Source organism: Podospora bellae-mahoneyi, chromosome 5, assembly GCF_035222275.1.
Source record: "Podospora bellae-mahoneyi strain CBS 112042 chromosome 5, whole genome shotgun sequence".
Classification (NCBI taxonomy): Eukaryota; Fungi; Ascomycota; class Sordariomycetes; order Sordariales; family Podosporaceae; genus Podospora; species Podospora bellae-mahoneyi.
The window spans coordinates 1,295,293-1,319,296 of NC_085884.1; the positions used below are offsets into that span (position 1 = coordinate 1,295,293).

Genomic DNA, 24,004 nt, shown 5'->3' on the forward strand with positions numbered 1-24,004 from the left:
ATGCGCTACGCTATTGTTGGCCGCCCGGCGGTTGAATCGCTGAAGAAGGGGAGTCGGAGTCTGAATGCAGGGCACCAGTGGCTTGTGCAGGGGTTCCCCGCCCCACTTTTGGCAGTCGCATGAGCACATCGAGACCCACCTTTTGCATCTTCAACTGATCACAATCGACCCAGAGACTCCGGTCCTCCAGTCAAACGATACGTCACATACCCGATTGCTATTGCGGTACACGTGGGATATGTTTCACAGAATCTTTTGGTGTCTATTAACTTCGAGTGTTTGACAACCAGGACCGAGTACAAACCCAACCTTTTGCCCAACCTGACGTTGATACCACCGATGCCAACCACGTCTTGCCCGTAGCCTTGTTTACAACCACATCGCCAAAGAGAGCTCCATAAATTTCCAAACAGCCGCAGGAATTCTAAATCTTCGAGTCTCAGAGGCGGGTGAGCATCTGTTTAGCATACAAGGGGCGTTGGTATAATGTAGTCTCAGCTTTCTCCTGCTTGGAGAAGCCATCCCAACTTCAACGCTTTGGAATCCCAGCTTGGAAGGGGTTGTGATCTCAGCATTGGGGAGTTGTAGTCCCAGCTATTAATGCAATAGACTGGTACTTACATCATCAAAATCTACACCACCCTCTATCCAGGCGATTGAGTCATTCTTCAACTTCACCATCTCAGCCCCTTGCGTGGCCTGCGTGGCTTGCGCGGCTTTCTACACCGCGAGGAAGCCATCCAGGGTGCGCTTGATAGCGCCATGGTCCCGTGCGCAATCACGGAGGGTTTCATCCAAGCACTTGTTGAAATTTTCGCGCTCCCTGTCTCGCATCTTTATCGAGTTTGCGGCTACCAATATGTCAGATTGCCCTGGCTGATCACCGAAAAGCACAGCCTTGTTGACCGTGAGCTCAATGGCAGTGACTCGATCATGAAGGGCCTGAACTGCTTGAGTAAGGGCATCCAACGTAGCAGCGTCGGTCGACAGAGCAGTGGCACCCGTAGCCGGCAAGTTGTTGTGCTTTTTGAGGGCCTCGATCGTGTCCCCTTGATCTTTGATCAAACGCGCTTGTTCCGGCAGGACCGGGTACATGTTGGCTTGCAAGTTAGTGATATTCTGGCAGAGCTGGTCAATGTCGGCCTGTGTGTCATCAACACATTCATCGGCAATCTTCACACTGGTTCCAAGGGGAAAAGGAGTCGTCTTCTCGGTGCTGTGAGGATCGAGGGCAAGGTCGGCGATACTGTCGACGGTGGAGCCCAAAGTTTTGTCAAGATCCTTGACGGCTTCTGTGGGTGCCATGTTCTTGGAGCCAACTGACACTGAAGACAGCCAATGCTCTACGTCGTCGCAACTGCCGAGGTCGACTTCAATTCCGTTGATCTCTTCATCGCGCAACACCTGCATCACTCTTAGACACTGGAAAGAACTGCTCAGTGTCGATGGTCGAGATACTTACCTGCATAATCTGAGTGAGCGTGATCACAGCATCAGGCTGCATAGCGGCGGGGTCGAGAACGGGAGCAGCGTTGACGGTTGAAGAAACAGCCTGAGTCCGTCATTACGTGAAACAACACGCTGAGAAAGTCAACCATGATAATTGACAGTGTTGGCATTGCAGCGGCATTTCACAGTGAAACAAATATGTATGGAGGCAAGCCAGGGTAGAGAACCATCGACGGCGAATGTGTTTGATCGGGGACTTGCATCAACCGAACCCACGGCCGCCTTCTCGCGATGCTGGGTTTTTCTTCTTTGACTTTACCATTGTTATTTGTGAGCAGGCGGGCTGGCAAAATAGAGTTGCGAGGAGGCGATAACAGAAGCGCGGGCCGGCGAAAACAAGATGCTCAAGTGGGCAAGAAGGAAAGCTCCAACGGGTGGAAAGAGAGGCGCAAGGAGGAGGAAAAGGAGCAGAGGAAGAAGAGGGGGTCAGAAGAGGGTAATTTATACCTGAGTAGCAGAAGGCGGGGCCAGCCGATGGCCGGAATCAATCCCCATTGTTTACCTATTGTTCCCTATCATCGCAGCAAGGTGAAGAGATAAGGGACTCACACGGTTGGTCAGCAAGGTATCTACGTAAGCTGGTTGGCTGATTTTTCCACTCGCGAAGAAGGAGCAACGCAATACTCGGAGAAATCAGGTCGCAGAAGAATGCCCTGGAAGGGCAGAGGGCACAAGGCAGGAGAGCTTAGGTGGAAGTACGGTAGGGCAGTGGGAAGGTGAAGAAACAGGACAGCAGCAAGGAATACCGGCTATCAAGGTACTTGACGGGCATTGACACAAGGCATTGGCTCAGATAGACACTCAATAAATAAGAGTCTAGAACATCTGCCAATATAGATATGACAATGAAGAAGCTACCGCACCCTATGATGGCCATGATCGTGGCCTAGTTCTCATCGTGCTGCTAAATCATCCGCCACACCAGCCACACTGCACTGCCACCCCCTGACCAAGCTCTGATGACATAAGTATTGAACAAAGGCAGGCCACGTTGCGTCCTTCCCAGTGGATGGCAAATGACTTTCTCTCCTATTATGACCTTGCTGTGGATGGTAATTCTCTTTGCTCTGCTGTCGTTTAAGACTCACGCAAAGTTGAGCCTCGAGGATCCATGATCTCCATGCATAGCAAGGGATGTTTACATACTCTTCTGGCAGAGGGAGGTGTTTGGAGTTCGGTGGTTGCAAAAGACTAATGTTGCATTGTGATATCTAAGCTAAGTTATAGACTCACCAAAGAAACAACTTCTTCAGCTGCATCGACCGTATCCTCTCTGACACCCAGTGCTGCAGTGCGCACTCGTTGTCCCGCAGAAGTCACCAGCGCTGCAGCATTGATTCTTGAAGTCGCCACCGTTGCATGTCCACCCGCCCTTACTTGGGCCACAGCTGCCATCAACAGAGGGTATTTTGCTGGTAAGACAGGCACTCGAGAAGGTCTTCTGGCTATTGTCATTGTCTGTCGGGCACACAACATATCAAGAGAACAAGAACCTGGAATGTTAGGTAGCTTACCATCCTTGACCGTAGTGATTAGCAGTTCCGCCACAATTCCCAGTGGCTGAACAACAGTTCCCAAACGCCGATCCCACACACGTCTTTCAATTGGAGCCGCATTTTCCATCAGTCGAAATGCTCCCGCTTCCACTTGAGCAAGTGCCAAAGCTGGGCTGGCAGCCAACGCCACAGTGGTCCGTTGTTCCACCGCAATTACCAGACGGCGAACAGCAGTTTCCAAATCCTGAGCCTGTGCAAGTCTTCCCGTTGGATCCGCACTTGCCATCAGTGGAATAGTGCCACTACCGCTGTTGCATGTCCCGTAGCTGCTTTGGCAGCCAGCACCGCAGCGCGCAGTAGTGGTACCGCAGTTGCCGCTGGACGAACAGCAATTACCAAATCCTGAGCCTATGCACGTCTTCTTGTTCACAGAGCCGCATGTACCATCGGTCGAGATGGAACCACTTCCACCGCTGCAGGTCCCGAACCCGCTCTGACAACCAGCGCTACAGTGATCCGTCGTGCTTCCACAGAAGCCATTCTGGGAACACAGTTGCTGAAGCCGGATCCAGTGCAGGTTTTGCCGTTTCTGGTACCGCACTCCCCATCCGTCGAGATCGAATTACTGCCACTGGAACAGGTCCCGAAGCCGCTCTGGCAACCAGCACTGCAGTGTTCCGTCGTGCAACCACAGAAGCCATTCCGAGAGCAGCAGTTTCCAAAGCCAGAGCCCGTACAAGTTCTACCATTCCTTGTCCCACACTCCCCGTCATCCGAGATGGAACCGCTCCCGCCGTTATATGTGCCAAAACCACACTGACAACCTGCACCACAGTGATCACTGGTACCGCCACACCATCCTCCTGCCGAACAACAGTCTCCAAAGCCAGAATCAGTGCAGGTCTTGCCATTGGCACCGCATTGACCGTCGGTGGAAATATTTCCTGTCCCAGCATCACAAGTCCCAAAGCCAGACTGACAACCGGCCGCGCAGCGATCAGTGATGTTGCCGCATCAGCCTCCCGACGTGCAGCAGTCGCCAAAGCCGGACCCAGCGCAAGTCTTGTCACCGTTTGCAGGGCCGCACGAGCCGTCAGGACTGACGTTAAACTCAGTGCAGATGCCGAAAAGAGGTTTGCAGCCGGCACCGCAGTGTCCAGGCGAGTCTCCGCACCAGTTGGCAGATGAGCAGCAGGAACCAAAGCCTGAGTTGGTGCAGTTGTACAAGTTGGGATAGCCACAAGAGCCGTCGGGTGAGGGGACGCCAGTCCAATGGATATTGCAGTTGCCGTAGCCATGCTGGCTGTTTTTTTGATGTGTCTTGTAAACAGATGGGCATTGGAACGGAGGGAAAGGAAGTACTCACCAGCCATCTCCACAGGCGTCTTTAAATCCACAGCGTCCATCGGCACCACAGCCGGCTCCCCAGGTAGGCGTGCAGACTTAGTCCTCTAATGATTTAGGGCCACAGCTGCCATCGTCGGTGAGGACGCCCGTTTGCCATGCTGGAGGGTCGCCGGGACTCTGGGATAGGACACCGCCGAGGTTTCCGGCGAGGAGCACCAAAAGGGTGGCCCATGAAACGCGCATCAGATAGGGTCCGCTCAATGTCGGGCTTTTGTCTGTCGTGTGATTAATTGGTCAAGATAAAAGGTTAGAAGGGGCGAGTCACCATGGTCCACTGCGTTACGCCTCACCTTACAGCGTCTAGTGGGAGAGTTGATCATGATATGGTTGACAACCTCTCTCTCACCCTCGAGCAACAATAGAGCTCCAACATGGCACTCACATGGGAATGGGCGGCAAATGTCCGATGCTCCCACTTTGGTCCCCGGATTGATAGTTTTGACGGCAGCATGGCCTTGGCGTGCCCATATCAGACCTCTGGCACAAGTCCGTCAAGTCCGGTCTTTGGATCAGCGCGTGTTCCAGACGTGCTCCGGGTGACATCGGGCTGGGCAGTAGCCCCTTTCTTTCTAGAGCGACTGTACTTGCCGGGATCGGGATTGGAGTTTTCGGGGCGACGCGGCCCGGATACTCCGCTAGGAGCCCGATTGCTGACGGAAGGTCAGCGAGTTGAACAAGTAGTCGCGAGTGACGGAAAATCACCTGAGAATATCTTCATGTTTGCCACATGCAAGAGAACTCCGATCCCAGCTAGGTAGGTCCTTGCTAATGTTGCGAATTTCCCGTACTCTTGACTCCAGACTCCTGGTAACGAGAGCAAGAAGAAGTTGATAAACATGTGTATAGTCCCAGCACAGCACTGGTATTCCTCATACTGGAAGAAGGTCCTGTCGAGCATCTAGCCTGAAGTGCCTGCCCTGTGAGGATGACACTGGCAGGTATTAGTTGGACCGGCACAGGCCTTTGGGCCGCTGCTGTGCTCCCGCTCCTTCTGTGCGTGTCGCCGCTTCTTCATTCTTCTACAACAAACATCAATGTCGTCATCGCACCCAACACCCAAAATCTGCCTCGGGATGCTGCTGCCATCTCGATTGAGCGCCGTGACACTGCCGCCATTCCCGACGCTCGTCGTGGCCTTGCCCACACCAACCCCCTCAAGCTCACCCCTCACGAGCCTCTTCTTTGCGAGGAACCTGTCGAAGGGTCATCTCCCGACCTGTCAAGACGTTCTGAAGGCTTGTCAAAGCGGCGAGACGGGCCGTTGTACTGCCATGACGGCCCCTGCATTGACAACACTGCTGCGGCCCCGACAATGTCTGCGGCTTTGGCCCTGATTTCTGCGGGGAGGGCCGTCGTTCCAATTGCAACGCGGGGGCCATGTGCGGCGAGCCCAGCGAGTTTGCTGAGATGCCTTGCGGAATGAAATTGTATTGCTCGGCCAGCGGCTGGTGCGGTGTGAGTATATACTTACTTGTGTGCTTTTCTGAGCGACTGCTGACTGTCTACCTAGTCGACCGAGTCTTATTGCCACAATGCCGACCCCTTGCGAGGCACGCTGCCCTGTCAGGCCTGATACGGTTCCTGCTACATTACAGCCCCCCCATCGTGCCCCTACGGCGGTGGCAGTACAGGTGGCCGTCACATCGGATACTATCAGTCTTGGAACGTTCGCAACCTCCTCTGCAACAAGGTGTCTCCCAGACAGCTGAACATCACCGGATACACTCACTTGTTCTACTCATTTGCCTCCATAGACCCGGTCACCTACAAGATCGCCCATGCTCATCCCGATGATCCAGCCATTATGCGCGAGTTCACCAGCCTCGCCAAGCCCGGACTGAAGACATGGATTGCCATTGGCGGCTTTGACTTCAGTGACAAGGGCACGCCCACTCACTTCACCTGGAGCAGGATGGTTGCCGACTACGGCCGTCGTGCTGCCTTCATCTCGTCGGCGAAGGACTACATGGACGAGTACGGCTTCACTGGTGTCGACATTGACTGGGAGTATCCCGGTGGCCCTGACCGAGGCGGAAATAAACTAGCTGACAAGCGCAAGCTCGTTCTGTTGATGAAGGAAATGCGGGCAGCATACGGCAGCAAGTACGGCATCAGCCTGATCTTGGCGCCCGACTACTGGTATCTGCGTTGGTTCGATGCCAAGGCCACGGAGCCCTACGTCGACTTCTTTGGCTTCATGTCGTACGATTTGCATGGTTCGTGGGATGACGACGTCAAGGCTTTGGGTAGCAAGGTCCGTGGCCAAGCCGACATTCGCGAGATTTTCGAGAACACAAAGCCGCTCTGGTTTGACGGGCTGAACCCAGCCAAGCTCAACTTTGGTCTGGCGCTGTACGGCCGCGGCAACACCCTGGCATACCCAACTTGCAACCAGCTGCTGTGTCTGTTCTCCGGGGGCAGCAATCCGGCACCATGCACCAATTTTGAGGGTGTCATGTCACTCCACGAGATCCAGCAGTTGATTGATAGGAAGGGTCTCACACCGCAGTACCTCCCTGATGCCATGATGAAGCAGATCACCTGGGATGATCAGTGGATTGGTTACGACGATGATGAAACATTCGCCGCCAAGAAAGCATGGGCCGACTCGAGATGCTTTGGCGGCACCATGGCCTGGAGCATCGACTTTCAACTGGCTTGGTCCGGTGATTCTGAGGACGAGAAGTACGGCGATGTTGTACACATTGGTCAAGAGGTGTTTGAGACTCCGGCTGCACAATGCCAAGCTCCCTGCATCATGGTCTTCCCTCCTAGCAGTTTATCTGAACCCAAAGTCATCACCATGCAGCCCTACACGGCCACGTTGGAGGTCGGCACCACCACCACGACCCTGGTCTCCGTGAGCACAACGAGCACCACGACTGTCACGGCTGTTAACTTCTTCAATCACTACGTCACAAGCGGACAGCAGCCCGGTGCAGTGGTCACTATACGACCGAACTTCCAGCCGCCGTCCATCATGCTGGTAGTGACTGGCCAGGACGGACAGACAACCTCGAGAACTGTTCTGCCCCCGCCTCTGGGTAGTGGCGCTTCTGATGGCGGTTACGGCGGTGATCCAACCACGACCTCTGTAATGGTTTCCAGCACAACAAGCTTTGTTGGGCCCGAGAATCCGCCAGTACCAACACCCGTAGTTGGTCTTGAAGACCTTTACGTGGAAGATGAGGACGATGACCTCCCGACCCCAACTATCGACTATCCCGGGTTTCCGCCTGATGCGACAGAAATTATCGAACCCGTGATCGAAACCGATATCCCTCCACCCCCTGGCAAGACTCGTATCAAGTGTGACGCGTGGTTCTTCAATCTTTGCATCGACTGGCCCGAACTTGACTTGACATCAAGATCTTCTAGCAGGACATTGAGCTTCCCCAGGGCGAAGATTTTGGCCCGGGCCCGCTTCCCTCCCGCTTCATCAAGCGGCCACCTAGCTGGGCGTTTGGCTGCCGCACACCTCCGTGCTCTCTTCCGCCGTGGCCCAAGATTAGGCGCGGGGGCGGTGGCGGGATGCTTCCTATCACACGGCTCCAAACACCTGCAAACCAGTAATAGCAACACTCACCGTCTTGACAACCTCGTATGGTACAACAACGACTCAAGGCACCGTTTGAACCATCATAACACGCACCATGTCGAACGAGTTCCCTATTCTTGGCTGTTCCCTCACGGACGCCACCTTCAGTGTATCCGAAACCGCCTCCGCAACACTGCAACCCACCCCCAGATCGCTGGATGAGCGGGCTGTGCTCGAAGACATACCGTCCGAGCTGAAAGAAGATGACGACACTGCTGGGTCTGAAACCAGGCTCAAGCTGTTTGGGCGGGACTGCGAGACGAACATGATGGATGTCATCTTCATTCCTACAGAACCCCTGAGCACTAATATTCGATTCCGTCAGCAGCTAGAGGTTTCTAGGATGGAGGGTCATGTTGGACCCGCGGCTGGCCTGTGAACCCCGTTTGGAACGTTCAGAGCCTTTATGGGCAATGCATTATCCAGCCGAAGCCTGGCCAGCCTTCCCACTTCACGGAACCTACAAGGTTAGCAACCATCACATCCGCACCCGCCGGCGGCGGCGCTCCGTTGCCTACAAATTGCATCTCATCCACCACCACCAGATTCTGTAGTGGCGACCGCCAGGGCCAAATATGCGGCCTCGCCACTGTATATGTGGCCGCGTCATGCCCGGAAGGCTCCATCTGTAGCCCAGGGAATCTTCCTCCCCTCCCTGGACCGACATCGTTGCATTGCACCAGCCCGTAGTTCTCCACGACGTCGGCCCAGTGCGTCGGGAGTGGCGATAAGGAGGCATGCATGACCACCACGGTTCGTGCCGTGACCCCGACCGCGACTCCGACCTATCGCTTCATCGACAATGCGGATTGTCCCAAAAGCGGCGATGTGTGTGCTCAAAGGCATGTTACCGCTACATGTTCTTCCCTCCAACCACGGGGACTGCCAGAGGAGACCGCTGTCCTCCCGATTGCGACAGAGGTTCCGAGGATTATCTCTCCATCTGAGGGTATGAGACAGCGAGTCAACAAGGGAGCCGTCATCAAGTCGCCTCAGTGGCCTCGTTCAATGGTTTCGAACATTCCCGTGGCCGACAACTCGGAATCGCTTGTTTCGCCCGTGAGCAATGTCTTGCTGCGAGCCCGCCAAAACACCTATCTTATTTGTGACGTTGAATCACGATGTGCGAAGTGCGTCACGCCCAGACCAAACATTCCTGACCCGTGCACCAAGGTGTACATAGTATACACCATGACCACGGCCAACTTCCAGGGCATTTTGTACAAGACCGAGCTGAGTATTAACGGCAAGACGGTGTGCAAGATGGAAACATACTGCCACACGTTTGTGGGGAGCACGGATGGGTGTTCAGGGAAGAAGAACTATGACTGTGGGAATGGGAACCGGGAGGACAGCTGGACCGGGGAGCGGCTCTTGTTTTATGTCAAGGCGAATGACAAGGTGTATGATATCCAGGCCAAGGCTCAGGTATTTGAGGGGGTGTGGGATACGTGTAATGGGGCTGCGTTTAGGCGTATTCCTACTGTTTTTAGGGGAAAGGTGGGGTGTTGATGACCTTTCGAGGTGTAGATAGCAGGGAGACGTGCTTCGCTGCCAGCGGGTGCCTGGCAATTTAGATATCTACAAAGACCGGCTTCCTTGGCCAACTCGAAGTCAATGGGAACCTCAAGAACAACGTCAACTGACACGTCCATGGTGGGGAAGCGGTGCCATTCACCTACTTTCTTTGTCCTGGCCAAGTAAATCGGACACACGATGGCCTGTGGTGTCACACATGGAGTGATTGGTCTGGCTGTTTTGAACTTCAGACGGACGCCCGTGACCAAGAGGAGCTCAGCGGAGCTCAAGGCAGCGGCTGCGTTTGTTGAGGGGTCCACTTTGAGTATTGTGTCAAAGGGCGGTATCTTATCAGTGTCAGTGGTGGTTGATGGGTTGAAGACTTGAAGGTCCTGGTGGTTGGTTAGTGGTGAAGTAATGAGGTGGAGGCGCGTCATAAAGTACCTGAGAAATCCAGTGATTGAAGGAGCTTGGCTTTAAACGAGCTTTCAATACCCACCAGTGTTGGAGGGGGCTGGGTGGTTGTTGTATCTCAACAGGATATCTGGTATCGTGAGTTTTGGAGGTTGGAAGAGCGCTTGGGTGGATAACTGCAGGTTATGTGCATTGTCTGGGCTGATATTCTTGAGGTGGTACGGTTCAGTGGTTAAATAGGTAACCTTTTGCCTGCATGTTCTGAAAGTCAGTGAATGAGTAGCTCTTGATGATGGCATGGTAAGGAGACATCAGCTCCGGGACCTTGATGAGCAAGATGTGACAAAATCGTCCCTTCTTCAACACAGCCTGGGCCCACTTAAGACTCTCTGGTGGTTCGGAAGGCCCAGATCATTCGACCTTTGCTCCAGGCAGGGAGCAGTGAATGGTTGCTCTTCACTTATGCTGCTCCCGTGCGCCGAGGGGAACACGTCATCGTCCCAATAAACTCCGCGATATTCAACGTTTCCTCTACATCTGATCAATGATGTGTTTTCGTCCAAAGTAATTCCCTCAATCTCTTATGATAAAAAAAATTGTGTTGGGTCACGTTTGGTAATCTTTTTTGCCCTTGTTGGAACCGGACACCGTGTAACTGCTCCATCACAGGTAGAAGAACAGGGCACTTTCACCACTTGCCCTCATTCTTTTCCTCCATCACACACTCGTCCTTCTCTGATACCGCAGGTACCTTCAGCTTACACCACCATCGCACATCATCACCACCCAGACGCTTCTTGTTGCCAGCCTCATTTCGTTGCGCGGCAAAGTTATTGATCTTTGCCATCGGGCGCAACACCACACTCAATCACAACCGCCCGCAACAGACCATCACCATCGGCTTCACATTAACAAGTCGCCCATAGACCACGGCTGTCATATCTCTTAAAACCCTCTTCACCCAAGTCTTCGGGGCCTCTTTCCTTTCTTTGTAAGTCCCACCCATCACCCCTTTGGCAGAACGCCAAGCCTTCAGGGGTAGTATACAAAGACCCACTAACAAATCCCAACACCACAGCAACTACGACAATGGTCCATATCAAGTACGGTCCGAACGTCCCCGGCATGATGTGTAAGTCTCCTTCCACTTTTTCCTCCCATCATCACCACTAACCCCTTTTCCAGTTCCGCAGATTCAGCACCCCGGCGCCACAACCGGCCTCGACGCGAACAACAACCCCTACGTGTATATTTCCGGCCTCCACGGCTCCGGACGCCTCCCCCAGCCGCCTCCTCTCACTCACCCTGGCTTCCCTGCCGCGAACCTCATCAACTCCACCGGTGGTGCTGGTGCTGAGCCTGGGTTCAACTACTTCTTTCCTGCCGAGCACGCCGATGTTATTGTGCTGCAGAGTGCGGTTGCGCCCTGGAAGTTGACGAAGGGGTATACTCGGTTGGACTATTGGACTGTTAAGGTGCCGGGGAATATTACCATGGGGGAGTTGCTGGCTGGATTAGGGGTGAGCAGCGGGAATGGGGGGTTGTATGTTGTTTATCAGCAGGGGAATGGGAAGTGGGAGCATCAGGAGAGTGTGACGGGGGTGGATGGGAGGTTGATGAGGCGGAGTGTGAGGGAGATGGGGTGGTGCAGGAGGGGCAGGGAGGGGAAGGTAAGGAGGACTTACATTTGGGTTCAGAGGGTTTAATGCCGGATGGGGATGGGGGGTTGATGCGGCGGTTAGATGCTGGCTGGGGTGGGGGGTTAAGAGGGTTTGTTGTGGGGTAGCTTTATGAAGTATTGGCTATGGGGTATGGGTATGACAGGTGGTGAAAGGCAAAACAAGGTAAAAAAGGAGTCAGCGGCTCAGAGATGGCAAGGGGCACGCCCGGGTGAAGGGGCTTGGTGGGTGTAGCTATTAATGCAGTGTTTCTCCCCGGAGGTGATGCATCGTTAAGTTTCATTTTTCGGTTGCGGTGATAACGAATCTTAGGTATATTTGTCTGGTCAGTATCTCTGAAGCATAGGTAGGAAACACCATCCTGGCTATGCTAAATCCATCTTGCGTGTGGTATGGACGCCATCAGCTTTGGAGATGGTACTTGCATGTAATGATGCTGACTTCATTGAGTACTCAGGCTACCGAAGGTAGTCCGGTATGCCATGAGTCAACCATTGCAGTTGCTGCTCATTGTAGTTCGAATCGCGGTGATATCTGGGGGCAGGTCAAGCTCCAAACAAGACTGCCCCCAATCGAATACACCAGACCGTCCAAGAAGCGGAGAAGATCTACCGAGTACTTTTGAGCTTCTTTTGCCTCCTTCACCACGGCCAGGAACTTGTCGACGTGGTCTTTGATGGTAGTGCAGCAAATCTTGTCGGCCTTTGCCAGGTCAACCCCCTTTTTCTTCATGGTGACCAAGATGGCATTTGTAATATGGGTCTTGCCGCTCTTCATGGCGTCTTGTTCCTCCTTCTCCCAAGAATAAAGATCGTTCACGAGAGCAAAGGCAATCTACCCGGGCCGGCATAGGTCCGAACAGACCGCCTTTTCCTCATCTGGGATGCTGATGGCACGGCAAAAGTAGAGCATGCCACTGCAGAAGCAGCCATATGTTAGCACCCAACAAAGGATAGGCCCTATAGGACATACCCACGTCTTTCCAACCTCTTCGTTTCGATACTCGATGTAGTCAGCCAACCTGGAATGCTGTGCTCTCGAGCAGTCCCCACCACCGCGACCCTGAAGAAACTCCTGCCAGAGTTTAAGAGCTACTAGCCCCCGGTCAGGATCGATTCTAAGCATCTCCGAGACCATCCATGTCTGATTCTTCTTGATGTTATTGATGGACAATTTGGGTACCGCGTCATCGTTATTGGTGGAGTGTTCGTTCTGCAAGGCGAAGCCGGAGAGGACCTCAGTCAGTGTTTCTTGCCCTTCTGTCTCTTCCGCGTTCTCAAAGACATCGTCATTGAGAAATCTAAACTCGTTAGCATAGGTGACGATAGCCAGTCGGTCCGGGAGGCATTCCGGCATTGAAAGGGGCACGGCATTGAACTTGGGGTGGAGGCCACCTCGGTCTGCCGTACCATGTCAGTAAATGATTTGTGTCTGAGCAAAGAGGATAACAGGGTAGGCAGCTACATGATACAACCAGGGCGAGATTCTCTTTCCAGTCTTTATTTGCGCCAATGATGGCTAGGTCGGTGGTCTTGTGATGGTGGTGGATTCGAACCTTGATGCCATCACACAGGCCTTGAGTGTCATACTCGGATGGATCGAGAACGTATGAGTATTGGAATTCCATTGAGTGAGAGATAGGATGCTAGAGTAAAGTTTGAAGTAGCGATCTAGGTAGGAATATGAAAAAACCTTTGGTCTTGTTCGCTATTCACAACCGTCGTCCTTATGTACACTGGGCTAAGCCTCTACCTGTCAGAGACAGCCCCCATCTTGTGGTCGAGTGGCTGCAAAGTACCTACCCAGATAAGAATATGCTTTAGGTTATGGCAAGAAGCCCAGGTGCAGCATCCGAAACACATCAGAGCTTTTGCCTCGTACAGATCTTGGATGAGATTACCCCAGACAAGAGGCGTCAGATATCAGGTTGTTGTGCCAGGGAAAACGGCCGCTGTGTGACAGATGTAACCACATTGGTAACCCTTACAGGTTTCTGTAAAACCAGCATGATAATCCTCTTTTGTAGAATAGGTACAAGAGCGCATTATGAATCAGGATTTTAGTCCCGAGTCACATGCATGACCAATGGCTTATGTAGAATGATGGGAACAATGGGATCGTCTGTTTCTCAGCACTCTTAACAGCTCGGCCTGTCTCTAAGTGGGATAGGGATGTCGGGTACTGCTCTGCTTTAATGGGTTTTTGTCCTCAACTGATCGCATTACGGAGCCTTCACCATTCAGGGTGATCGTGAACAGGATGCTTTTAGACCAGAGCCATCTTAACGGGTCATCCCTTGTTGTTGTCACCTCTGCAGGACTAGCTTTCTACGGTCTTGCACTGACTATCTACCGCATTTGGTTTCATCTACTTGCTGGCTTTCCTGGTCCAAAGCTGGCCGCTGCAACAGGGTGGTACCAGACATATTACGAGGTTATGACCTACGGAAAGCTTTCTTTCAAGCTTGCAGAACTGCATACAAGATATGGTATGGCATTCCCTACCTGCATGCTAGGTTGCTGATGGATTTGCTGACATGGGCTATCCACGCAATCTGTAGGACCAATCGTGCAATTTAGTCCTTGGGAACTCTCCATCAGAGACCCGGGGTTCTACCAAAACAGTCATGTCCACGGTTCTGTTCGCCGTACTGAGGTCAGTTTGCAACAAAGAACGGCACTCGGCTTTGACGGCTCTCACATGTTTATAGAGTCTCATGAGCTACACCGCTTACGACAGAAGCCCCTCGAACCATTCTTTTCTCGTCGTGCAGTTGAGTTCAAAGAAGACCTGATTGTTCAGAAGGCACAATTTATTGTTGCTCGCATAGGAGAGTGGATTGGCAATAGCACACCTTTGCAACTGGAGCTTGCTTATTTTGCTTATGTCACGGATGTTGTTGGGGAGATTCTCTTCGGGGGTGAGAACCCGAGTTTGTTGGAACACAGCGAGTTCGCACCTGATTGATGAGTATAATATTTGAGGTACATTTTCTTAGCTATTTGCTTGCGCCCAGCACCCATCTGAAACCTCACAGGGGGGACATGATGAATGAGATGAAAAAGCATACGCCGATTATGCTTAACGCTACTTGGGTGGCGAGGTAGTGGCGAGGTAAGGCCAACCTGCAATTACCTACCTTACTAGAAAGTCAAAGTTAACATAGAGTCAGAATTCTTCGCAAGATACCAGTCGTTGTTCTAGTGAAACTGCATCCGGGAGGGGCCAGCTTCACAGCGTATGCCAAGGTGGGCTGCCGAATACACTGCTCATGGAAGAAAGCTGATGTTCCGAGACTATTGACCGCCTCCTCAACCACACCATCCAAGATCTTCAGAATCTAAACATTGCCGAGATCAAAGCTCAGCCGGCCGTTATGCGCACTATTGCGCAAAATCTCCTGCTCTCGGATATGCCCACGCGGAAATCGTTTCGTCGACCAGATATGGAATCGAGCCAGATCACTGCTTCGAGATGGCGTTTTTTTTTCGCAGTGCGGAATGAGGCGTTGGTCCTAGACTTATGATACTGGGTTTGGAAGGGTGGGCAATGGAGTCGTTGAAATATATTCGCTGATGGAAAGGGGAAGAAGAGGAGGAGGAAGATGAAGAGATGTTTTAAATGGCAGCGGACTCCTGAAATGTCACACGTTGAAAGGATCACGGGGCAAAGCCACATCGTGGCACATTCTTTAGCTGAAACCTATCACGCTTCACTCCAGTCCCACCAGTCACACTTGGCCCCTGAGCTAATAGTAGTTGATGATGACGATGATGAGCAGAAAGGAACAAAATGGGGAGGAGAACAGGGAGAAAAAAGGGCATCAAAGCTATCTCATGAACCTGCATATTGCTTTCACTGCCTATTTCTAAGCCCATGTCAGTAGTTGTCGTCGTGCACTCTAGGTTGTTGCTATCATGCTCAGCTGAAAATCAGGTAGGGGCATTGCCCCCAGGTCAGGGGCATCATCTCACCGCATGGCATAGATATTCTAATAATCAAGTCTCTTAACCACATTCAGCACGTTCGTCACCCACGAGATGGGAGCTCGTAAGCTTTGTTCGCCCTGTGTATTTTACCCGCGGAAAAAAAAACGTCTGAGATTTCTTGTGGCATTGTTGATACCCAGCACCAGTAAAAGGTGAAAAGGGGTAAGTGTGAAGGTTGAAACGCAAGTTCAGTTGGGCATACCTACCTATATAAGCCCAATCTTGGAAGTATTCTTAGTAGGTTTCAATGTCATTTCAAAACGGTCTTGACTCGTTTTTACTATGTTCACCTCTTAGTCACTTTCCATTAATTTTCATCGTTGCCCATAAGATTTCATTAAGCGGGTCGTAGCTAGCCCATTTATAACTTCATCCTGACAGATAATGCCTCTTGACAGGCCACCTTCTTTACCCAGCTACTCCAAGAATTCGTCCCAGCTAAGAAATTCCACAGAAAACACCATAGTCCGTGTTAAAGAGCATGCTCCGGCAGCTAGCACCCTTAGCACAGAGCATACCATGGTATGGTGACTCCATCAAATAACTGTAGAAGGTGGTCGAAACCTCACAAAGTGACTCAACTCCATCACGGGCCAGTGAAATAAATCAGAAGATTGGGGACGACGCGTAGTTTGGACGAACACCGGCGTGCACCCCCCCAGCCTGAGTATCCAACCCCTAATCAACGATGGCCATACCTCTTCAACAACCGAGCAGCACTCTCCCTCAACACCGCCCGCTGAATTGCTCCTCCCCTGGGGTTTTTCCCAACAAAATCGTGGTATTGGCCCAATACAGCTGCAATAGCTTCCTTTCCAGCATAGGGGAAATCTGTCCCAATGAGGACCTGATCAGAGCATGTGAAATTAAGGAGGCTCTCCAGCTGGGCAGTGGAGCTACTAAGCGCGGTGTCAAAGTAGAACTTTGCAAACCCAGCTTTGACGTCCTCGCGCGTGATGTTCACCATCCCCGCCAAGGCCGGGTTGAGCAACAAGCACTCGATACGATTGGCCAGGTAAGGGAGTGTTTCCTCCCGCGTGTGAGAAGATGATGTCGACGTCGGTGTAATCACGCATGATACCACCAAAGATGATGTCAACCGCCGCGCGAGTTGTAGCAATGGGATAGTCGAATTACCGGCTGGGGTAGACCGCTCGCAATAAACCAAGGGGTGATGTCGAGCGTTGTCGGATGCACGAAGATCAAGGCGTGGTAGTGGTTGAGCTTTTCCCAGATGGGCTTGAACAGAGGATTTGACGGGAGGTACGAGCCGTAGGATTTGATCACCTTGACGCCCTTGCAGAGCCTTTGCTGGCAATAAACAAAGTCGATTTCATCGAGCATGCCGTCTACATCCTGCCAGTCGGGAAGTACCCCGAAGAAGGCCAGACGGGAAGAGTTCTCGGACGATGTGGCATACGTGGCAAGCTGGGTGTTGAGAGCATTGGAAAGGTCGCGGGCAGTTGGGCCGGTACCGGCAATGAAACACCCGGGGCAGAGACGGAGAGAATGCCGAGGGAAGCGCCAGAGAGATCAAGAGAGTTGATGGCCGCTTCGGGGGACCAAGTAGGCGAGGGAAAGTAGGAGGGATCGCCGCCTGCTGCTTCGATGGCCGCCACGTAGACAGGTAGAAGGGCATGAACGTGGACGTGGATGAGACCACTAGGGGTCCCAGAGTTGGTGTTGCTATCCATCGTAGACACTGAGGACTTGAAGACAGCGTTCCTTTCAGAAGAACTTAACCAGAAACGAGCACTGGTTGAAATAGTACTTGCCCAACAATGATTGAGACCCGTGACATTTTGAGGTGATTGGCAGCGGCTTCGGACAACTGGCCTGGCATCATGAGATTAGATGAAAAGGAGGAATATCACCGTTTCTCCAGTGCAGCGTTTCCAGTGGTCTCTTCAAAGCTATTGGCGGAAACAATTTTGTTTACTGTGCAGGAGGCAACTAGATGCGGCGTCTCAATGTGCTTTGTTCCTCCCTGAAATACTTTTAGCTTGGTGATCATGAAGATCGCTAAATGAATGTAGAATGGCTGTTGTTAGCTCAGGCGTATAAGCGAAGCTTTTGAAGGCCAAGACGGGAGTTGGGCAAGGGACCGGGAAGGTCTTGCCGTGCATGATTTTCAGTACAAGACTCTAAGTTTAAGGGACACCAAGTCTGTGTTACAGCCAGAGATCAGACTTCCAGTCAGACAATCATACCAGAACAGATTATTCCTATTCCCTTGCTCATCAAGAGATCGTATCAGCGTAGCCTTGTACCCTGCATGTATTCGAACAGATATATACCGCCCAGAATCTTACAAAGGTAGCAAAAAGTGTCTGACGCACTCTTATCTCTCACGCCATGTTCAACTGTTAAAGCACAGCATCAGCACACCCCATGTAACCCTCTCAATCCCCAACCCCATCCCTCACCAACCTAACCCCACCGCCCATAAAACCTAAGCTAAACCCCTTTCTCGGGCTCCCCTTGCCCACCACCACCTCCTTCTTCGGGCTGGCATCCATAACCCCAACCCCCTCCCTAATCCTCTTGGGACTTTCTTGTTGTGGTGTCGTCTCCTGTGCCCTCAACCCCCTCCTCCTCTCCACCTCCACCACCAACCCCTTCAGATACACCTCCGCCTGCACAGTAGCACTGTACGCCTCGGCCGTCCACAACCAAACATTGGTCCTTCTCGGATCCGCCCCCGCCGCCAGTAACGTCCTCAATACCAACAAATTCCCATTACTACTCGCAAAATGCAACGCGGTATTCCCATCCAAATCAGCGTTTCTCAAGGCACTCTCCGCTCCACCAGGCGCGTACGTTAGCAGCAACTGAACAACTGTGTCGTGCCCATGTAGTGAAGCTTCCATGATTGCGTCCCGTCCTCGTATATCCTGCCTGACGATACCCGCTGGGTGGAATTCGCATAGGCAGTGGACTACTTCTGTGTGGCCGGCGGCAGAAGCGAGCATGAGTGGTGTCTGATGGTTGTCATTCAGTGATGGTGTGATGTTATCGTCGTCATCGGTGGGGTTGTTATCGGCTGTTCTGGTTCGTTCGTGGCCGAGGGATATCAGCAATCGGCATATTTGTAGATGGCCCAATGAGGCGGCGAGGTGGAGGTTGGAGTTGGACAGGCCGAAGCGTTCGTCTGGGTCGGGGTTGTGGAGGAGATGAGGGTGGGATTTGAGAATGCGGGCGACGAGGAGGTGGTCATTGGAGCGGATTGCTCGGCGGAGGCGGATGGAGGGGTCGATCCTGGAGTTGAGGAGCTGTTAGTGGTGACTAGAGTTCAAAATGGTGGGTGGGGAGGGGCAAGAAAGTGTTAACATGAGAGCCGAGGACAGGAAAGGGCACGTACATGGTCAGCTCGCGCTTTGGGCGTGGGCAGCTGTGGTGACTTGATGAACATGGAGAGAGTCAGTGCGATGGTTGGTGGGGATGGAGTGACGTCGCAGATCGTGGCCCAAGCCTGGAACACAGCGCTTGGGCTTCCGCGCCGTCAAGTCCGAAATGCGGGGTGGCGCAGGTACCCCGCATTAGCCTGCGCATGATCCCTGCAAGTTCAGCCCTACCACAACAGGAGACAACAGCAACGACATCAAGTGGTAGGTAGGTGGTATCATGTGCGACGAGGGCGGAATAAACTATTTCTATAGGTATACCATGAGCCTATACTTGGGCATCGATATAGTCCAGACTACTTCTACCAGCGAGGGAACCGGGTAGTTAACCCGAGTCGGTGCATTCCGTCCACCACCAACGACAACCACCCAATCATCATGAACCACACAATCGCATATGCCAGCCTGAACCACTTGCGACTCGTAACAGACAGGCCCTCATCGATCAAGGCTCGACCATCCCTCTCTGCTCTTTCCATGCTCGGCGTCCACCAGAACGGTCCACGGACTTGAACCATGAAGGCCGCAACGAGGAGCAGCACACACCGAACAGCCAGTATGAATCTCAACTGCTTCCCGGTCATCCTGGCCCGCCGAGCCCCGGGCTTGCCGTCTCTGCCGACTGCCGCATCGATGTTGACCAGCTCATGAAAGCCCAGGAAGACAATCGTTGCGAAACCCTAACCAACTGTTAGTGAAGAACCACACCGTGTTTCATTGAAATACGAGCCGCCTCACTAAGAGTAATCCCCAAATCAGCAACCCAACCGGGTCGTCCAGATGGTTTCCAACCTGTGAACGGTCTCCAAACACTTTCAAGGTAGCAGCCACGAGAGCATACCCAGATGCAAGTGTGACAAACTCTATCCCGTCCACCAGCCTGTCCTATTTCTCGGTGCCGGGGATGTATGACTGGACGATTGGTTTGACTTTGTCGAACTTGACTTTGGGGCGTTTACGGGGCTGAATCTCCACGATGGAGTTACCGGGGCTGTGTTGGTAGGGTTGTCCAAAGTCTGCTAGTGGAATTGGGTCTTCCAGAGCCATGGGGGGATTAGCGCTGCTTAGAGTGCTGGCGATGGTGGGTTGGGAGTCCATGATCAGTGAAGAATTATAGCGAGTGACAGGATCAAAGGATCAAGGGAGGCAAGGATGATATCACAGTAACGCGTTGGAGTATTTCACCGCACCTGCACATTACTTTCCGTTCGAACATCTGCGAAGCGTGGCTCTGGTGGCTGAACATGAACATGTGGCTGCCGTTCACAACCCACCTCGCGGTCACATGGCTTTGACTTCGATCCGCATCCACACTTCAAACTCTTCTTTCGAGGCCATATATTTGAGCACTTCTTTTCCCTTTTCCAATCACACTTGCGAGGTGTCCTCTCTCATGTTATCGCAAACTAACAGTTTTCCATTCGCCATATCATTCGAAAATATGTCATCCTCGCCAGCGCAGTCTTACAAGCCCCCGACTGAGCTTCGATTGAAAATTCATCGAGCAGTGTGGGATCCCAGAACGGTCGTCCTCTCGTACGGCAAGCAAACAACACCTCCGATCACACTCTCCATCAACTATGAGGCGCGCCAGGAGACGCTCAAGCACTACCACCGCTATACCTGAAGTTCCTCAAAGCCAACCCCAATCCTGACTGGAGGCTTTCTGCCTTCCCAATATACCGCCGTGGCTTTTGTCAATCAACAACTGGACATTGTCTCCGTCGCCAATCCCAAGATGTCTTTCCCGGAACCACGCGATTAACGAGACGTGCGACTGGAATTTCCAACACTCAATCAGCCATGCCTTCACATCACTCTAACCAAGTACGCCGATCTTGAATTGCTGCACAACCTTCAATCACTCATTTCCACCATCGACTTCCGGCCATTCATAACAGCGTGCGACCCCAACCCTTTCGCTCTAGGTCTTTCGCCAGGGCTCGCATACATACATGCCTTTCGGCAACGAATACCTGCCTTTGGGGTACTATGTACTACCAAGTAACTTGCCATTTTGCGGACGAACTAAGTTGGGGTTTGGGATCGGAGCTGGGTACTTAGCATATAGGGGGCCTTGATTACCTCCTGCTTTATTGCGATGATGTAAAGGATTGAAAGGCCTGAATGGGCTGGGGAAATTACTCCTTAAGGATTAGTACGGTATAACCTGTACCTAACCCTAAATAGCTTTCTACGAGTTTGCTGTTGCTATGTAGCGCTGGCTTTCGGTCAGGAAATGTGATACACATATACACACAGAGCGAACCCAACCCTACCCGATACCTTACCGCATTTGCCGGTTTCCTGCCTCGGTCCCCCGCTTACCCATGTAGCTAGGTGCGAGAATGCAGTTTGCCATTCATCCTCAGAAGAAGAGTGCAACATTCTGGATGAAGCACTAGGCAGTACGGCGAGGTTGAGGAAAGGACCGCGGAGCACCTTATAGCAGGAAAGGAAGAGATGGGTGGGCAAGTGGATAGATTTAGGCTTTACTACCATGCTTCGTCCACCTCCTTCGCTGATGAGTGGGCTCGGGTCTTATCATCTTCGCACATTGATGAGCCCATTGGGGAGGTTGTGCTTGCGCTGTGTCGGTCAAACTTCATGTACGAGGGTCGCTGTCATCGGGCCTCTGATTGGGTTTCCCGATGTGAGTGTCAAATTCGAATTATGAGTTCTATAATGCCACGGCTCGTGAGAATGAGCGCGTGTGAGATGAGAAATCGCGCCCATACTATGTCGAAGCAGTGTTTGACAACTGGCTTCAGGTGAAGAAAAATATCATGTTTCTGGTAGCTGAAATATCAGCGGGAAATGCAGAAGTCGGGGTTATCGGTGGGTTGGCTGTGACGGGAATTTGTTTTGCTGGATACGAGGCGAGCCAGGAGACCAGTTTGAGGACTCTTCGGGATGGATGCAGGTTGTTGAAGAACAAGAGCCGAGCTTCTTGAAGAAACATGTAATGAAAAAGATACGCTACATACTTCAGCTGATCATACACCCTGGGTTCATCAGGATGCAGCGACTCCCATTCAGAACATCAATAACAACATAAGATAAGGATGGCTTCGATGTATGAGCGACGGCTGAACTATCTAACATACTATCTAGGCTAGCTTTGGGTGCTGGCGTTGGGCTTGGGCGTTTGGGGGTTATAGGGTTTGCTCTTAGTTGGGGAGGTTTTTTTTGGGATGAATATTCTTATTATCCTTATTTTGGATCTGAGAATGCTATTCTTATTGTTATTATCTTGTGAGGCTTGAATAGGGAGCTCTATTCTTATCACGAACATCAATATCTTAGGTACGGGGCGATATTCTTATTATCATTATAATAGAGTTATCTCTCCCCCGTACTGGGATTCAGTTTCACTTTGTTTCATGGTGAAATGTGCATCTTTGGTGTTCTGATTGGATACCGGTCTATTGTGCAACGGCCACCCTCAGGCACTAACTATCTTGAATGAAACCATGAATGTTATCATCCACCAATTGACGCATCTCCCTGTCATGCACTTCGCCCATGAACGAGCTGGGTATATGATCTGTTTCTTCAAGATTGACAACCTCGAGCCACGGTTTGCTAATAGTCTTTCTATAGAACAAAACGGAGGTTCCGAGAAGTTTTGGGTCTGGATGAATCCAACCAACGATTCTGGCTCAGCATCGCACCTATTAGCAGCTGATACCGTTGCGCAGGTGCTTGGATGAAACACAGGATAAGCGCTCACCGGATCACCGAATCGAGGTCAATAAGTCTGGCGACATCAGTTCGGGACAAACTGCAGAGCCAGGCGCCGTCTCGACTTGTCATCGTGAACGAGAACCCCCATTTTGGCCACCCTGGTCTCCTCCCGTGTTCTCGGATTAGTTGGATAGTACGCTCATAAATGGGCCCTCCAACTGACAGACCGGTCCCTGTAGGTATGCTGTCATACGCCTTGACTTTCCCAGAAGGCCTATCTACGAGGAACGGGACAGGGTAAGCGTAATTGATAAGTTGGACATTGTCAAGACAGCAGCGGTCCTCGATATTGGCTCGCCAGGGGATTGGTTTCTGGAGTTGGGAGAGCTCGTTTGCCGAGACATATAGGCGGGCTTGCTGCCAACGGGCAGTCTCAGATGCGAACGGCTGCGGTGGGGGGCAGCAGAGGACATCGATCGAGTAGCGGTGGATACGTGTAGCAGGTGGAAAGGGTCGTGGAAGTTTGGTAGACATGCACGATATGTCGTTATGTCGACGCGATGTAGGGGGGCCGTGATACGCTGCGGTGAGCTTTTCTTGAAGTCGTTTGCCCCACCACTTGGTATTTCCTGTTGCATGAGAATTACTTGGGCTGATTCGGGATAGGGCCCGCCTCCAGATACCAATGCCGCCCTTCTGGGATGTCGTGTCTTCCGATTTTGTCTCTGTGGGGTGCGACGATTGCAATGATGAAGATTTTGGCTTCTCAGAATCATCCACGACGGGTCCGTTATCATGTACATAGGGCGGAGGAGGATTCGTGCTATCGAGGTGGTCCTCGAAGAGGTCATTTATGCTTTTTTCCAGCATGTTAACTCAGGGACGGCTGAATTATTGGAGTGTCAAAGGATGAGAGAGGACAGAGAAGGTGGGAAGAAAAGAAGAATGACAGTTAAATGGATAATTATAATCAGCGTTTATTCAGATGAACAGCAAACTTTACTTCGGCACTGCCATTTTTTCCCGTGGCGCAAATGCAGTTCTGGGACACACTCAAACCCCACCACAGATACGCCGATATTTGCTCAACCTTAACCCACTTGATCAAGCCCATTTTAACTGGGGTAACTTTCTCTTTTTAACGCAGATAATGCATTTTTATAGGTACTTGCTCTATGTGCATTATTAAATTCCATTTGTGCGTCTATTAGAACCATTCGGCATTGTGTAAGGCAGGTGTGGCTTGCTGTCTGCATCCAATATCACTCTCTCATGGTATTTAAAGATTAAATTCCAATTTTGA

General features: G+C 51.9%; 7 protein-coding genes across 7 annotated transcripts; 4 read left to right on the forward strand and 3 right to left on the reverse strand.

Moving 5' to 3' along the window:
* Positions 1–720: 720 nt before the first annotated feature.
* On the reverse strand, positions 721–1,305 carry QC761_503435 (uncharacterized protein; the record flags this gene model as incomplete). Its single annotated transcript, XM_062879573.1, has 1 exon — positions 721–1,305. One exon carries the CDS (start codon positions 1,303–1,305, stop codon positions 721–723), a length of 585 nt encoding a protein of 194 aa, XP_062730710.1.
* Positions 1,306–2,730: 1,425 nt separating this feature from the next.
* On the reverse strand, positions 2,731–4,411 carry QC761_0077190 (uncharacterized protein; the record flags this gene model as incomplete). Its single annotated transcript, XM_062872797.1, has 3 exons — positions 2,731–3,249; positions 3,569–4,326; positions 4,405–4,411. The coding sequence occupies 3 exons, from the start codon at positions 4,409–4,411 to the stop codon at positions 2,731–2,733; spliced, it is 1,284 nt and encodes a 427-aa protein (XP_062730711.1).
* A 372-nt stretch (positions 4,412–4,783) lies between these two features.
* Positions 4,784–5,835, forward strand: QC761_503440 (uncharacterized protein; the record flags this gene model as incomplete). The annotated part of the gene is made up of 2 exons (XM_062879574.1): positions 4,784–5,166; positions 5,358–5,835. The coding sequence occupies 2 exons, from the start codon at positions 4,784–4,786 to the stop codon at positions 5,833–5,835; spliced, it is 861 nt and encodes a 286-aa protein (XP_062730712.1).
* A 4,611-nt stretch (positions 5,836–10,446) lies between these two features.
* QC761_503450 (uncharacterized protein) lies at positions 10,447–11,648 on the forward strand (the record flags this gene model as incomplete). Its single annotated transcript, XM_062879575.1, has 3 exons — positions 10,447–10,933; positions 11,021–11,074; positions 11,128–11,648. Exons 2-3 carry the CDS (start codon positions 11,032–11,034, stop codon positions 11,646–11,648), a joined length of 564 nt encoding a protein of 187 aa, XP_062730713.1. The 5' UTR covers positions 10,447–10,933; positions 11,021–11,031.
* A 2,232-nt stretch (positions 11,649–13,880) lies between these two features.
* Positions 13,881–14,588, forward strand: QC761_503460 (uncharacterized protein; the record flags this gene model as incomplete). Its single annotated transcript, XM_062879576.1, has 2 exons — positions 13,881–14,109; positions 14,182–14,588. The coding sequence occupies 2 exons, from the start codon at positions 13,881–13,883 to the stop codon at positions 14,586–14,588; spliced, it is 636 nt and encodes a 211-aa protein (XP_062730714.1).
* A 3,218-nt stretch (positions 14,589–17,806) lies between these two features.
* AVO2 (Target of rapamycin complex 2 subunit avo2) lies at positions 17,807–20,199 on the reverse strand. The gene is made up of 3 exons (XM_062879577.1): positions 19,753–20,199; positions 18,972–19,694; positions 17,807–18,867 (listed from the first exon to the last, which is right to left on the reverse strand). Exons 2-3 carry the CDS (start codon positions 19,020–19,022, stop codon positions 18,013–18,015), a joined length of 906 nt encoding a protein of 301 aa, XP_062730715.1. The 5' UTR covers positions 19,023–19,694; positions 19,753–20,199; the 3' UTR covers positions 17,807–18,012.
* Positions 20,200–20,299: 100 nt separating this feature from the next.
* QC761_0077240 (uncharacterized protein) lies at positions 20,300–20,641 on the forward strand (the record flags this gene model as incomplete). The annotated part of the gene is made up of 1 exon (XM_062872798.1): positions 20,300–20,641. One exon carries the CDS (start codon positions 20,300–20,302, stop codon positions 20,639–20,641), a length of 342 nt encoding a protein of 113 aa, XP_062730716.1.
* Positions 20,642–24,004: the final 3,363 nt, after the last annotated feature.

Coding starts and splice junctions, on each gene's coding strand:
- AVO2 (XM_062879577.1), bottom strand. CDS start 19,022: ATGTTCATCAAGTCACCACAGCTGCCCACGCCCAAAGCGCGAGCTGAC. Junction 18,868..18,971: donor CCAAAGCGCGAGCTGACCAT/GTACGTGCCCTT, acceptor CTCAACTCCAGG/ATCGACCCCTCCATCCGCCT.